The sequence below is a fragment of the Aethalodelphis obliquidens genome, unplaced genomic scaffold, assembly GCF_003676395.1.
Source record: "Aethalodelphis obliquidens isolate GAN/ISIS:26980383/991018 unplaced genomic scaffold, ASM367639v1 scaffold66, whole genome shotgun sequence".
In the NCBI taxonomy this organism is placed as follows: domain Eukaryota; kingdom Metazoa; phylum Chordata; class Mammalia; order Artiodactyla; family Delphinidae; genus Aethalodelphis; species Aethalodelphis obliquidens.
In genome coordinates, this window is record NW_020838010.1 from 341,847 (window position 1) to 355,781 (window position 13,935).

Genomic DNA, 13,935 nt, shown 5'->3' on the forward strand with positions numbered 1-13,935 from the left:
ACCATGCCAAGACTGGACACACAGCATTCCAAGAGAGGAAACAGTATGGGGAAAGTCTCTATTTAAGTAAGAGCCTGAACTATTTCTGTGGGAAAAGCACAGTGAGCAAGGGGAAAAGCGAGATATGAAGAAGAGTTGCAGGAGACTCAGTAGAAGAAACAGGCAGGGCTCTTGTAGGACATAGTAAGGAGTGTGGATCTTATTCTAAGTGCAATGAGAAGTAGTGGAAGGGCGTTAAGCGGGGAGTCACATGTTCTGATGTGTACTTCTTAAAAAAAAATCACTCTGGCTGTAGTGATAAGACAATCGTGGGAACAAGAGCGGAGACAAGGAACCAGTTAGGAGTTGCAATTATCTATGGGAGATGATGGTAGTTTGGACTAAGGTAGATGTGATAAAAATGAGTGGAGTCAAGATACACTTTGAAGACAGAATTGACCGACTTTCTGACAGACTGGATGTGTGGGACTAGAAGAGGAAAATTAAGGATGACTTCCAGGTTTCTAGCTTAAGCAACTGGGTGGGTGGAGGTGCCATTTTATAAAATGAGTAAAATTGGGGGAAGGAACAGTTCCAGGGTGTGTGTGTCACTGTTTTTTAACATGTTTTATTTGAAATGTCTGTGAGACATAGAAGTGTAAATGTCAAGTAGGCAGTTGAATTTATTTGAATGTGGAGCTTTCTAATGGGGAGCACAGGATAAGGACACTTGTGATAAGAGCCTAAGTGACACAAAACTTGCATGTTCAAAGAAAATGTCGTACCTGGCTAGGTTAATCGGAGGAATTTTCAGGAAAAAAGTGATTTTAGAGCCAAAGGAAGGATAATGAAGGAAAATATTCCAGGCAAAGGGGATGGAACACGGCAAAGATGGAAAAGGAGAAAATCTCAAGGCAGGTTCAGAAACTGAAAACTAGTTCAGTTTGGATGGAACACGGTTGGCATTTGGAATGTTGGAAGAGTCTAGAGAGCAGGGTTGAAGCCAGATGGGAATTTGTACTGTACTCGGCGGACAACTGAAAGCGCTGGCAAGTCGTTGAGCAGAGGCCTAACTTGATGAGGTCATTAAAAGCAATTTAGTGACAGAGAGTAGAGTAGACTAAATGAACGAGAATTGGAGACAAGGGAGGCCAGCTAGGAATCTTTCAATTAGGAAGGCATGAGGTAGTAAGGACCTAAGTGTTGACTGTGGAAATGAAAAACTGAAGGAGAATTATGATTATGTTAACCTAACAGGATAGCCAGAACGAGGCACCCAACTTTTTTTTTCTTTTGCCTCCACGCTACGTCATAACTTCTGCTAAGGCTGGGTGACACTTTTCAATTGCTCCACTGCTGCATTTAACTTTGCTTAAAGGGACCTCACGCTGGTAAGGTTTCACTGTAAACAGGTAACAGAGAGGTAGCTCTGGTACTGCAGGGAATGAACTCGCACAGCTAACTCTCGCTGGAAGGAGCACTTTGGGGTTGAGGCCACAGACTAGGAAATGGGCTGAGAGTAAGCACAAGTAGAGTTGAGTTAAACTGTTTCCCCTTTGCTCATTTTGAAGCCCAACTGCCTGACCTCCTTCCTACTCTGCTCCACTGCTGACCCAGCACCCGCCCCGCCCACATCATCTCTCTCAGGCTGAATCTCCAATGCTCTGAATTTCCCCCGGAACCACCCTCCCCTCCACGTTGTCCCTATCTGTGCAAAGTCCCACCGTTTCATAGCTCTCATCTGGAGAACAAGTATCCCAGAGAGAATGGCTGAATGTGCTACCCGCCTTCTCTCAGTAAACTTACATTTAGACAACCAGGGCCTTCCATATCATGGTCTGTCTGACGTGAGAGTTCATCACATGGCAGGCAAGAGCCAGCAGAGAGGTGAGGGAAGGGGGCGGGGCTATCTCTCAGCACTCATTCTACTGGTGAAGCGTGGCTCTAGCCTCCCCGTTACTCCCTTGCAGTCCCACTGGAATATCTACGATGGGCCTCCTTTTTAAAAAGTTCAAGTAAGTTTGGGAGAGTCTTCTGAAGTAACTCTGCAGAGGAGAAATAAAACGACCACCCAAAACATCCCTCCGGACTAGCTAATCCTTTTGCGACTGCTTGATCCCACCTCCTCCCTTTTCTCCATTACTTCCTATTTTTCACTGCTGGTATATTTTTATGTGTTCATTGGTCAAAGCCTTTTGAAGAGTACCTTGAACTCTCCGGAGAGTATGCACTATATAAATACTATAAAGAAATGAATAAATAAAATGTCTACTTTTAAAAGAGTGTAAGTTTTACTATTTCTGATAATGTAAGATCTACCCCTCATCAGCACTAGCCTGAAGAGTAGGTAGGAGGTGCATTCTGAGGGATATCAAATAGATCTCGCTGCTCTAAAATACCTCCCCCACCACTACCTTAAATCCCATAGTTGTGCTGATACACATTTAAAAATGTTGAGCCTTGAAGATTTCTTTTTCAAGAATTCCTCATTAAAATGCAAATACCACAGAGGCAGGTGGGTAGGTGGGTCATGATTTAACCTTAGTTCCCTTTACATTAACCCATCACTCCTACCAGACACATTTTTTACATTCCAGCTTTTTCCATGCTTTCTTTCATGTTATTCTTCCAGAGGTAATGCTAAATACAACATAAATTATAAATATAAAAATTACCTTATATTTTCACACAGTCTTTCATTTGATATCTAAATCCAAGCCTACTCATTTTTTTAAAAAAACGATTTATTTTTCCAATGTAAGAAGAATAACAGGTTTATTATAGAAAATTTGGAAAGGCAGGAAGATAGGAAGAAGAAAAAAAATATCAACCATAGTCCTACCATGTAAAGAACAACCGTTGTTAACTGTGCTGTTATGCCCATTCTTTAAACAAACCTTAGTTTAGCTCCCACTTCTGATGTGATGCCTTCCTTGACCTTCCTCCCCCAGAACTTCTCTTTCATGTTTGTACCACTCACTGTACAAGTCAGTTAACCTGGTGTATGTCTTGTGTTTCCAGCTAGATTGTTAGATCCTTGAAGGCTGAAACCATGAGTTATACTTCTTCACTTGAACCCAAACACCTGGTACATTGGACCCAATATCTGCTGACTGATTTAACCTAAATGAATACAAATCATTTCAGAAAGGATATGAAATTGGCCAAGTATCTGAGTCATGAAAGTTAAAGCTTTCCGGTCACCTGGTTTGGTGACTACTGCTTTTCCATTCCTGGAACTCTTGAAAGCCTATTTAACTAGCCTCTTTCTCCACACCAAGACTGAATAAGAAGCAGACTGATTAAGAGCCAGGATTTACTCAAAGATTCTCCACGTAAGGCATAAGGGTGAGAGAGAGAGAGAGTGAGAGAGAGAGAGAGAGAGAGAGAGAGAGAGAGAGAGAGAGAGAGAGAGGTGTTGAGAGGGAGGGAGGAAAGAATAGGGTAGAAAAGGGGATATAGAGTATCTGGTGCTCAATCCAGTATGTGATTTGCCTCCAGCACCGTATACAGGATCCCATCCACTTGTTCTGAGTCAAACCCGATCTCACGAAGCTCCAAGTGAGGGAGGACAGAGGTAAGGAGATAGCTGACGTGGATACGCAGCCGCGTAAGCTTTGCCAAAGCCCTGTATGATGGAGTGAGGGACAGGAGAAGAGATGACATGAAGTCGTTAGCCAACAGAACAAAATGAAGCTCCTTCAAAACAGGCCTACATTTCTCAACAATTACGTTTCCATTAGCTAGAAAGAAAGAAGAAAGCACAATGCCACCAAGCACTGGGAGGTTGGCTGCAGCTCTCTAAGAAGCGATTGCTCAATCCTTGGTGGCCTAGGAATTAATTAAGGCTTCTTCCCTTATCTATGACCAGTAATGGGGCGGGGTGGGGGGAGGGGTCCTAAGGGAGGCTTCCCATTAGCACTCACAAGCTGATTACTAAACCCTAGTAATTAACCTTTCTAGGTCATCTCCCTCTGGGGTCCGGTAGGAGACCTGAGCCTTCTGCAGAACTTCCAGGTGTGTCTCTGTCTCCTTCAGTTTCTCTTTTAGTTCCTGCTTTTCCTCTTTGGTTCTTTCCAGCTCAGCTTTCAGAATCTGGAACTCAGCTTGGCGATAGCCCATGTGTTTCTTGCTCCAGTACAAGCCTTCTGTCTCCTGGGTACTATAGGTCACCAATTCATGTTGGACTTTCTTGAATTCAGAATGCCAGTGATTCCTCTCCTGTTCCAGCTCCTCCACCTGCAGTCCAAGAAACAGAAATTCAATGACCCCACATACTAGTGAAAGCTAAAGAGAGTGCCCCAAATTTTCCTGAATATATTCACCCTGTGATTTCTCTAAACATATTCTACTATGGACCTTTTCAAACCCCAAATATAGGAGGGAAGCCCATTAGGGTTCACTCAATCTGAGATATACCACAGGATCATTCAATGGCTTATTCTGTTTAAAGGCCACAGAACATGAGATCATTGGAGTTCCATCTCTCTGGTTCCTTGGTTACAATGGCCTCTCATTCCTAGTGGTAAGGTGTTACTCTAACCTTTTGCTGGAACATATTCCTTTCTGCCAAAACACGTTCCAACTTTTCTGTGGTTCTCTTCAGTTCCTCTAGCTCTCTTTGGTTCTTCATCTTTGGTGTATGACGACCTCCGCTCTCCTCAGAGCCTCTTCCTTTCTCCACAACAGCTGCAGCAGGAGTTGCAGCAGAGGCCACAGAAGAGTAAGGCACCGGGTTCCAGGATTCAACTGCTTTCCTCCTCTCAGCAAGCTCCTCTCTGTTAAAAGGGATCAGCTGAATGGGAGCTCCTGAATCTCTAACACCTTTTGCAACACCGACAACAGCTACAAAAGGTCCCTTGCTTACTTCCTCCTTGTTTAGGTGTGTGCTGCCTCTGTTAGATTCTTCTGCCACCAATCTTGGCATCTGATCTTCTAATTCTTCAGGGAGCAGGGAGCCCTGGTGCTGGTCTTGGGCCCCTGCATACAGAACTGAGACCTCCCTACTCTGACTGGTATTCTTCATTGCTTCGGGGTATTCTGGGGAAAGGTATGGTGGTGTGCTTCTCTCAGAACTCGATTTATCATGGCTGTTCTCCCCTTCTGGGTAGGCAACTGCTGCCTCTACCCTCCTGTAAGGGCCAGGCATGGAATAATCTAGAGGAGGTGTTGTCATCTCATTCTGGAGCCTTCTTCGTTTCTCCACAGGTTCCTCACCTAGGATCCATTTGTACTTACTGCAAGAAGAGAAAATTAAATTTTAAGCTGTCACAATACAAGCTAAGTATATTCTTATCCTATGGAGCCCCTCTTCAAATTTCCCATATTAAAACTGACTCTAGCTGTTATTCACAGATCATTTCAGATTAGGAATATGTCTTTACCTCCAAACCCCAAACCCTTCACTTATGCAATTTGCTGAGACAGCAATGTGTCTTAAGAGACAGAGTAAATTGAAAGGTACGAAGAGTCAGCATCTGGATATAACAGGACCAGGCTGACCTTGGTAAGATTTCTGAAAATAGGATTGAAGCTAGCCTGACTTAGAAGCTTCCGAACGGCAAGTAAAGGAAGAAAAACAAAAAAAAAAAAAATACACATTCAAAATCCCCTAACACGAGAATGGGAAAAAAGGTCATAAAAAGCCTAGTGGAGTAAGCAGAGGAGACCGAGCCAGATCGTTAGTGTCACAAAGACCTTCCAGTATCAATGACTTATGCACATTTTTTATACTGCTATGGAACAATACACAATGCCTTTGCCAGCCAACTGGATTGTGGCTATTGCCCATTATCCACTTGTAAAAGTTAATTAAAACACAGGGCCCTAGTCAGAAACAAAGAAACTGAATCGGCCAATTCAAGTCATTCCCCACTTAGGGCAAAAGAATTCCCCTTTGTCAGGGCAAACAGGCACTCCCTCAGTTCTTCAGGAAAGCCCAGGACAGTGACCTCAAATCACCTTCTATTTGTAGCTGCTATATTATACTAACGGTTGAAGGAACTAACAAGAAAACTGATGCCAACGAAATCCATATGCAAGTTTATATCATGCAGCACCATGGGACCCCCATTTTTATCCTTATAACTCTTGTGCTCTCTCTCCAGAAAACCAAGAAATTTCAAGGTGAAAATTAACTTTCAAATTCTCAGTGAGAGGGCTTCCCAGGTGGCGCAGTGGTTGAGAATCCGCCCGCCAATGCAGGGGACACGGGTTCAAGCCCTGGTCCGGGAAGATCCCACGTGCCGCGGAGCAACTAAGCCCGTGCGCCACAGCTACTGAGCCTGCGCTCTACAGCCCACGAGCCACAACTACTGAGCCCACGAGCAACAACTACTGAAGCCCGCTCGCCTAGAGCCCGTGCTCCACAACAAGAGAAGCCACCACAATGAGAAGCCCACGCACCACAATAAGAGTAGCCCCTGCTCGCCACGACTAGAGAAAGCCCGCACGCAGCAACAAAGACCCAACACAGCCAAAAATAAATAAATTAATTAATTAAAAAAATTTTTTTCCAATGAGAAAAGAGCCAGGCACATTACTGGCCACCATATCTCAAGGCTGCTTGTATTTCTCTGTAATTTCTGAGAATATCTGTTAAGACACCTCAAACCTTAGCTTCTTAGAATGCCCTGAATGTTCTTCAAAACTGGTGTTCACCCAGAAATAAAACTGGTCTGTCATCTTAATAGATCTTGTTGTGTCGGCCTTAGGGGGAAAGCAAAAGGACTTAGGGGCTATGTAAGAACGAATGTATCCATCTTTAAACATGCGTAGGGCCACTCTAGGCGGTCCATTTAGCGGTGGTAATGAGGATGATAGTAAAACAAGCAGTCTGCAGGTATAAAGGAAGGGTACATGATACTAGATAGCAACAACAAAGTTTTATGAAAGGCAATTAAAGTCAAATTATCTGCCTTCTCTTCATTTTCCCATCTCTAAGGATTCTGTCTTTAATTATCCTCTCTTCTATCCCTGCATTTTTCTTTTTATTTATTTAATTATTTAACCATTTAATTATTTAATCATTCATTCATTTGGCTGTGCTGGGTCTTCGTTGTGGCATGCGAACTCTTAGTTGTGGCATGCATGTGGGATCTAGTTCCCTGACCAGGGATTGAACCCGGGCCCCCTGCATTGGGAGCGCGGAGTCTTAACCGCTGGACCACCAGGGACGTCCCCCTACATTTCTTTTCTTTGGTAATCTCATACAATCTTTTGGCTCTAACTTCTGGAAGATAACTTCCAAGTCATTTTCCCAGCCTTGATCTCCAGTACTGAATTTCAAACTGCCTGTTACACATTTCTTTCTGGAGGTCTCACTGATATCTCACTCAGTATGTATAAAACTGACCTTTCACCTTCACCTTCAAACCTGCTCCCTCTCCCATGTTTCCTATTTGTGTTATGACACCAACAAACTCTCAGTAATTTTATATAGTTCTACCACTATCAATACCCAAGTTCAAGTTCTCATTACCTCTCTTGGACTCTTGCAATGGCCTCCTCCAGTCTCCCCTTGTCCCACCTCCAGATCACCCACTGCCAAGTTAATCTTCCTAAGGCATTGCTCTGATTATGTCACCTCCCTATTTGCAATCTTTAGTTATTGTTCCCCACAACAGAAAAGCTCAGATGTCTTAGCTTGGTATTCAAGCTTTTCCCTTCCAAAACACAGGAACCATTTACTGAGCACTTACTCTGTGCCAGACAGCTCTTAACGTGTATGGTCTCACCCAATTCTCCCAATAACCCTGAGGGAGGAGGTATTTTTATCTTCATTTTAAAAAGAGGATGCTCAGGCCTAGAGAGATTAAATAACTTTCCGAAGGTCATGTAGCTAGTGAGAGGCAGAGCTGGGATATAATTGGCCCTAGCTTTATTTCTCACTACTTCCCTTCAAAAATACCAGCCAAACAGAATGCCCCATAAATTCTCGGGCTGCTTCTTTTGAAAGGAATACACTTCTCCTCCTCAACACTGCAGGTCTTAAGTCCAGTTCAAATGCCACTTCTGAATTCCTATAGCACTTTAGCACTCTCTGTATAATATATATTACTTTCTACTGTGTGTGTGTGTGTGTGTGTGTGTGTGTGTGTGTGTGTGTATTGCAGGTTTCCCACTAAAGTATAAACTCCTTAACAGAAGGTAGTTTAACTAACTTGCTACATGGAGATGAGGGAACAAAATTTTGCAAATAAAAGGCAATCAAAAAAGGAACTATTATGTTAATGAGAGACAGTGAGTGGATTTTACTTACTGGTTCTGTAAATACTCCTGGTTCTTCCCTCTAGGAATCAAATCTTATTCCAGACCTGTATTCATTGATTCAGTAGAGATTAATTTAGAGTTTACATAGCAGGAATTATTTTCCAACTACATAGTTTCTTCTTATTTTCCTTTTTCTTTCAGTCATATTCCTCCATTGGCTGTCTGCAGAGAAGTCAGCTGATATTTTGATAGGGATTGCATTGAGTACTCAATTTCGGGAGTACTGCCATCTTAACAACATTAAATCTGCTGATACACAAACATGAAATGTCTTTCCATTGGTTTAGGTCTTCTTTAATCTCGTTTAACAGTATTTTGTAGTTTTCAGTGTACAAGTCTAGCTTTAATTTCTGTTAAATTTGTTCCCAAAGATTCTATTTTTGAATCTACTATAAATAGAATTATTTTATTAATTGTTTTAATGTTTGCTGTTCCTTTCAAAGAGCCAACTTTTGGTTTCACTGATTTTCCCTATTGTTTTTCTATTCTCTATTTCATTTCCATTCTGATCTTTATTTCCTTCTTTCTCCTTGATTTGGGTTTAGCTTGCTCTCATTTTTGTAGTTTCTTAAGGCGGAAGTTTGTTACCAATTTGAGATATTTCTTCAATTTTAATATAAGCATTTACAAATATAATTTTCCCTCTGAATACCTTATTAGCTTCAATCCATAATTTTTTGTATATTTTATTTTCATTTTCATCTTAAGATGTTTTCTAATTTCCCTTGTGACTTCTTCTTTTACTCATTTGTTATTTTGGAGTGTTATTTAATTTCTACATATTTGTGAATTTCCCAAATTTCCTTCTGTTGTTGATTTTTAATTTAATTCCACTGTGGTTGGAGAACATCCTTTGTATGATGTCAATCCTTTTAAATTTGTTGAGGCTTGTTTTATGGTCTAACATATGGTCTATCCTGGAGAATATTCCATATGCACTTGAGAAGAATATGTATTATGCTGTTTGGGGGTGAAGTGTTCTGCACATATCTGTCAGGTCCAGTTGGTTTATAGCATTCTTCAACTGTTTTACTTCCTTTTTGATCTTCTACCCATTACTGAAAGTGAGATATATCTTTTTACATCTTTATTGGAGTATAATTGCTTTACAATGGTGTGTTAGTTTCTGCTGTATAACAAACTGAATCAGCTATACGTATACATATATCCCCGTATCTCCTCCCTCTTGTGTCTCCCTCCCACCCTCTCTATCCCACCCCTCTAAGGTGGTCACAAAGCACCGAGCTGATCTCCCTGTGCTATGCGGCTGCCTCCCACTAGCTATCTATTTTACATTTGGTAGTGTATATATGTCAATGCTACTCTCACTTCGTCCCAGCTTCCCCTTCCCCTTTCCCCGTGTCCTCAAGTCCATTCTCTACATCTGCATCTTTATTCCTGTCCTACCCCTCAGTTCATCAGAACCTTTTTTTTTTAGATTCCATACATATGTGTTAGCATATGATATTTGTCTTTCTCTTTCTGACTTACTTCACTCTGTATGACAGACTCTAGGTCCATCCACCTCACTACAAATAGCTCAATTTCATTTCTTTTTATGGCTGAGTAATATTCCATTGTATATATGTGCCGCATCTTCTTTACCCATTCATCTGTCGATGGACACTTAGGTTGCTTCCATGTCCTGGCTATTGTAAACAGTGCTGCAATGAACATTGTGGTACATGTCTCTTTTCGAATTATGGTGAAAGTGGGATATTAAAGTTTCCAACTATTATTGCTAAATTATCTGTTTCTCCCTTCAATTCTGTCTGCTTTTGCTTCATGCAGTTTGGGGGTTCTGTTGTTAGGTCCATATATGGGTATAATTTTTATATCTTCCTAATGGACTTTATCAATATGAAATGTCCCTCTTCATATCTAGTAACATTTTCTGTTTAAAGTCTATTATTCTTCCTGATACTAGTATAGCCACTCTAGCTCTCTTATGGTTGCTATTTATATGGTACGTCTTTTTTCATCTTTTTATTTTCAACCTATTTGTATCTCTGAATTAAAGTGTATAGATACTAAATTTGTGTATGTTAAAAAAAATCCAATTGGATAATCTCCATCTTTTGGTTGGATTGTTTAATCTGGTCACATTTAACATTTTTACTGTTATGTCAGAATTGACGTCCGCTATTTAGCTTTCTGTTTTCTGTATGTGTCATGCCTTCTTTGTTTCTTTCTTCCTCTACTTTTCCTCTTTTCATGTTTTGTGGATATTTTCTAGTTTAACATTTATGAATCTAACAATACATTACTACAATTATTACTTTATGTAATGTTATGCCTTTTGAGGAAGCTAAGAGAAGAAAGTGGAGCAAGGACATATTTATAATATTTATAGAGTTTGTTAAATCAACCTTCTTTTTCCATTTTTAATTTTCTTCACTTCTTACTGTGGATCTGAGTTACCATCTGGTGTTAATTCCTTACTCTAATACAGCTTTGCTCCCACCCACTTCTTTTATGCTGTTATCGGCAAATATTTTACATCTATAGACAAGCCCAACAATAAAATTATATTCATATATAAAATTATATACAAATATATACACATTGTTTATGCAATTATTCTTTAAATCAGTTAAGAACAGAAAGAGGAAGAAATATGCCACTGTATTGTCTTTTACAATTAATTACAGTTACCACTGCCAGTACTCTGTTTTTTCATGCAAATTTGAATTACTGTTTGGTGTCACTTGCTTTCAAGGTGAAGAACTCTTTTTAGTATTTCTCGTATGCAGCTTTGCTACAAACACATTCCATCAGCTTTTGTTTACATAAGAATATACTTATTTCACCTTCATTTTCTAAAAATAGTTTTACTGGATTTATGATTCCCGGTTAAGTCTTTCTTTAAGTACTATGAATATGTCATCCCACTGCCTCCTGGTTTCCATTGTTTCTGATGAGAAGCCAGATGTTAATCTTACTGGGGTTCTCTTTTACATGATGAATATTTTTCTCTTCCTGCTTTCAAGATATTCTCTTTGTCTTTGGCTTTCAATATTTTCACTGCATAGCTGTAAATACCTTTGCACTTATCCTATTTTGAGTTACTTGAGCTTCTTGGATGTGTAAATTAATGTTTTTCATCAAATTTGGAAAGTTTTCAGCCATTATTTCTTTGAATATTTTTTATACCTCTTTTCCTCCCTCTCCTCTTCTTCTTGTACTCCTAATTTGCATATGTTGGTGCACTTAATGGTGTCCTACATTTTTCTGAGGCTCTTTTCATTTTTCTTCATTCTTTTTTCTCTCTATTCTTCAGACAGCATAATCTATAATTGCTGTATCTTCAAGTTTGCTGATTCTCCTGCCAACCCTAATGTGCTGCTGAGTCCCTTTAGTGAAATGTTCACATTAGTTATTACACGTTTCACCTCAAGAATTTCCATTTGGTTCTTTCAAAAAATAAATTCTGTCCCTTTATTAATATTCTGCACTTGATGAAACATGGTCTCCTTTAGTTCTCTGAACATATTTATAATGGCTGCTTTGAAGTCTTTGTTTGCTAAATCCAACATCTGGGTCTCTTTAGGAGCAGTTTCTATTACCTGCTTTCCCCCTACCCCTATGTACAGGTCACACTTTCCTGTTTCTTTGCATGTCTCATAATTTTTTGTTGACAACTGATATTTTAGATAATAACAGTATAGCAACTCCCACTTCCCTGAGTGGTTGTCGCCACTGTTTGCTGGGTTGTTTTCTCAGTGACTTGGCTGAAGTGACTCTATGAAATTTGTTTCCCCAGTAGTATGCTGAGTATTCTGCTCAGATTTATTCTTGATTTTTATCTTTTACCTGGCAATCTAGGAGTTACCCTGAGTCAGCATAGGCCAAAGGTTATAATTAAGCCCTCTTAGCCAGTTAGATTTTTACCCTTTACCACTGGATATATGTGTGGCTTGGAGGCTGCTATCACAGTTCAAGGAATTCATGTTTCTACCCCACATTCAGCCAGGTAGTAGTAGCTTGGATTTTCCCTCTCCAATCACCTCTGACCCCTGGGTCAGAGTAGCTTACTGTTCATCCAGTGGTTGATTAGAGGTTGTGCTTAAGTCCCTACTACCAGTGAGGCTCCTGCTCTCTGTTGTTTGATCTGTGTGAGGCTTGGGGACTGCATTCAAGTCCACCTTGTGTCCTGAATGAGTGCGGTCTTGTGCTTATGCACAGCCTTCCTAACCGCCAGGGTTGACTATGATCCCAGGAGTGCTCTTCTTGGCTATCTTTTTGCTTGGTTCTCTCTGTTACCAAACTTATGATTATGCAGCCATTTTGCTTGTTGTAACTTGCATCAAGGAGCTACGAGTGCCCTTTTAATTGTTCGCCACTAAGATTTCCATTGTTTGTGACAATGCCCTTAGGAATGGAATTCTTCATGATCTGTTCCACACAAAGTCAGTTCTCCCTAAGCAGAACCTCTGTGCCACTGTGCAAGAGCTGATGGCAGGGACAGTGAGTGGTCCACTCTCTAAGAGGGAAACCTTTTCTTTACAAATGGGTGCTGGGATGGTTTTTGGCTTGCTCCTTCTGGCATGAAACTCTGCCCTATAAGTAAGCTAGGGCTGGAGCAATAGGAGTCCAGGATTGTCAGCATGCTGTCCCTAGGTGAGTGCTTCCACACTTTGAATGGGGGCTGGGTGGGGGAAGAGAGACCCAGTCCTCTTGATTCTGCTTGGAATAGAGCTCCCGCAAGACAGACCTGGGGGATATGAGAAATGTCAGAGGCCTAACCCCCCAGGTGAAACCATAGCTCTAGACTAGGAGCTAGGAAGAGAGGGAGCCCCCAACTTCTTGACCACGCCTACCTGGATTAGAGCTTCTTGAGTAGTTACATAGCTTGGAGGGGGATGAGAGCAGGCGAATGCCAAAGACTCTTGCTGTTCTTTCTGAGATTTAATAGATTTTCTTGAATGAATGTTTCTGTACTTGCTGTATGCCCCTAGGACAATTTCTAGGAACTAGGAATGATTGCTTTGTTTTGTTTAATATTTTTTTCCAGTTAAATGGGTACTTGTTGGTGAAAGAGTTCATCACACTACTCATTTTGCCATTCTGGAAGTCTTTCTCAAAGATCATATTTTAAAATGTTAATACTGGCTCTTGAATCAATCTTATTCATTTGCAAAACTGTTTTTCTATTTCTACCTCATGTTTGTTGTTTCAAATATTCCTTTAACTATATTACAATGTCTCCCTCCTCTCCTTCCACCATTACGATGTAGTTTGGATTTTTTTGGGTTATCTTTTTAAAACATGAAATAATTAGCCTTTGACATATAGCTTACTCAAAGGTTCTCTAAATATCTAAATAAATTACAGCCACTAATTCTCACCTTTGTCTGTATGCTTATGGCTACTTTAGACCTTAGTTTATACCACTCATATGAAACCTAGCATGTACCAGGGATGCTTACATATATAACTCTGAGTACCATAAGCTCCTTCATCTTTGATTCCATCACTGCCTTAGAGCACTGCTTTCATATAGTAAGCACTCAAATGTATGTAGAATGAATGAACAGAAAGGGGACTATTTCCTTTAACAGATATAAGCTGTCTTCCCCTCAAAGGTTATGCTTGCTTACATACTAGCTAAACTTACTCTTTATTGCAGGTCTTCCCCTCCCCTTGCTAGATTCGTGAGACTCACAGAGCTGTTTCCAATGACAC

The 13,935-nt window shown here is 40.6% G+C and overlaps 1 protein-coding gene across 3 annotated transcripts in view; it reads right to left on the reverse strand.

The window, feature by feature from the left end:
* Window positions 1-2,702: 2,702 nt before the first annotated feature.
* The window catches only part of MORC4 (MORC family CW-type zinc finger 4), a 50,697-nt gene continuing 39,464 nt past the window's right edge, over window positions 2,703-13,935 (reverse strand). For 2 of the 3 annotated variants that reach the window (XM_027089435.1, XM_027089437.1), the window contains 3 exons: window positions 4,523-5,216; window positions 3,935-4,218; window positions 2,703-3,607 (listed from right to left, as the gene is read on the reverse strand). In XM_027089435.1, the coding sequence (XP_026945236.1) occupies window positions 3,454-3,607; window positions 3,935-4,218; window positions 4,523-5,216 (1,132 nt within the window). In that variant the 3' untranslated portion in view covers window positions 2,703-3,453. The remainder of the gene's footprint in view (window positions 3,608-3,934; window positions 4,219-4,522; window positions 5,217-13,935) is intronic. The other variant, XM_027089436.1, reaches the window with a different exon arrangement.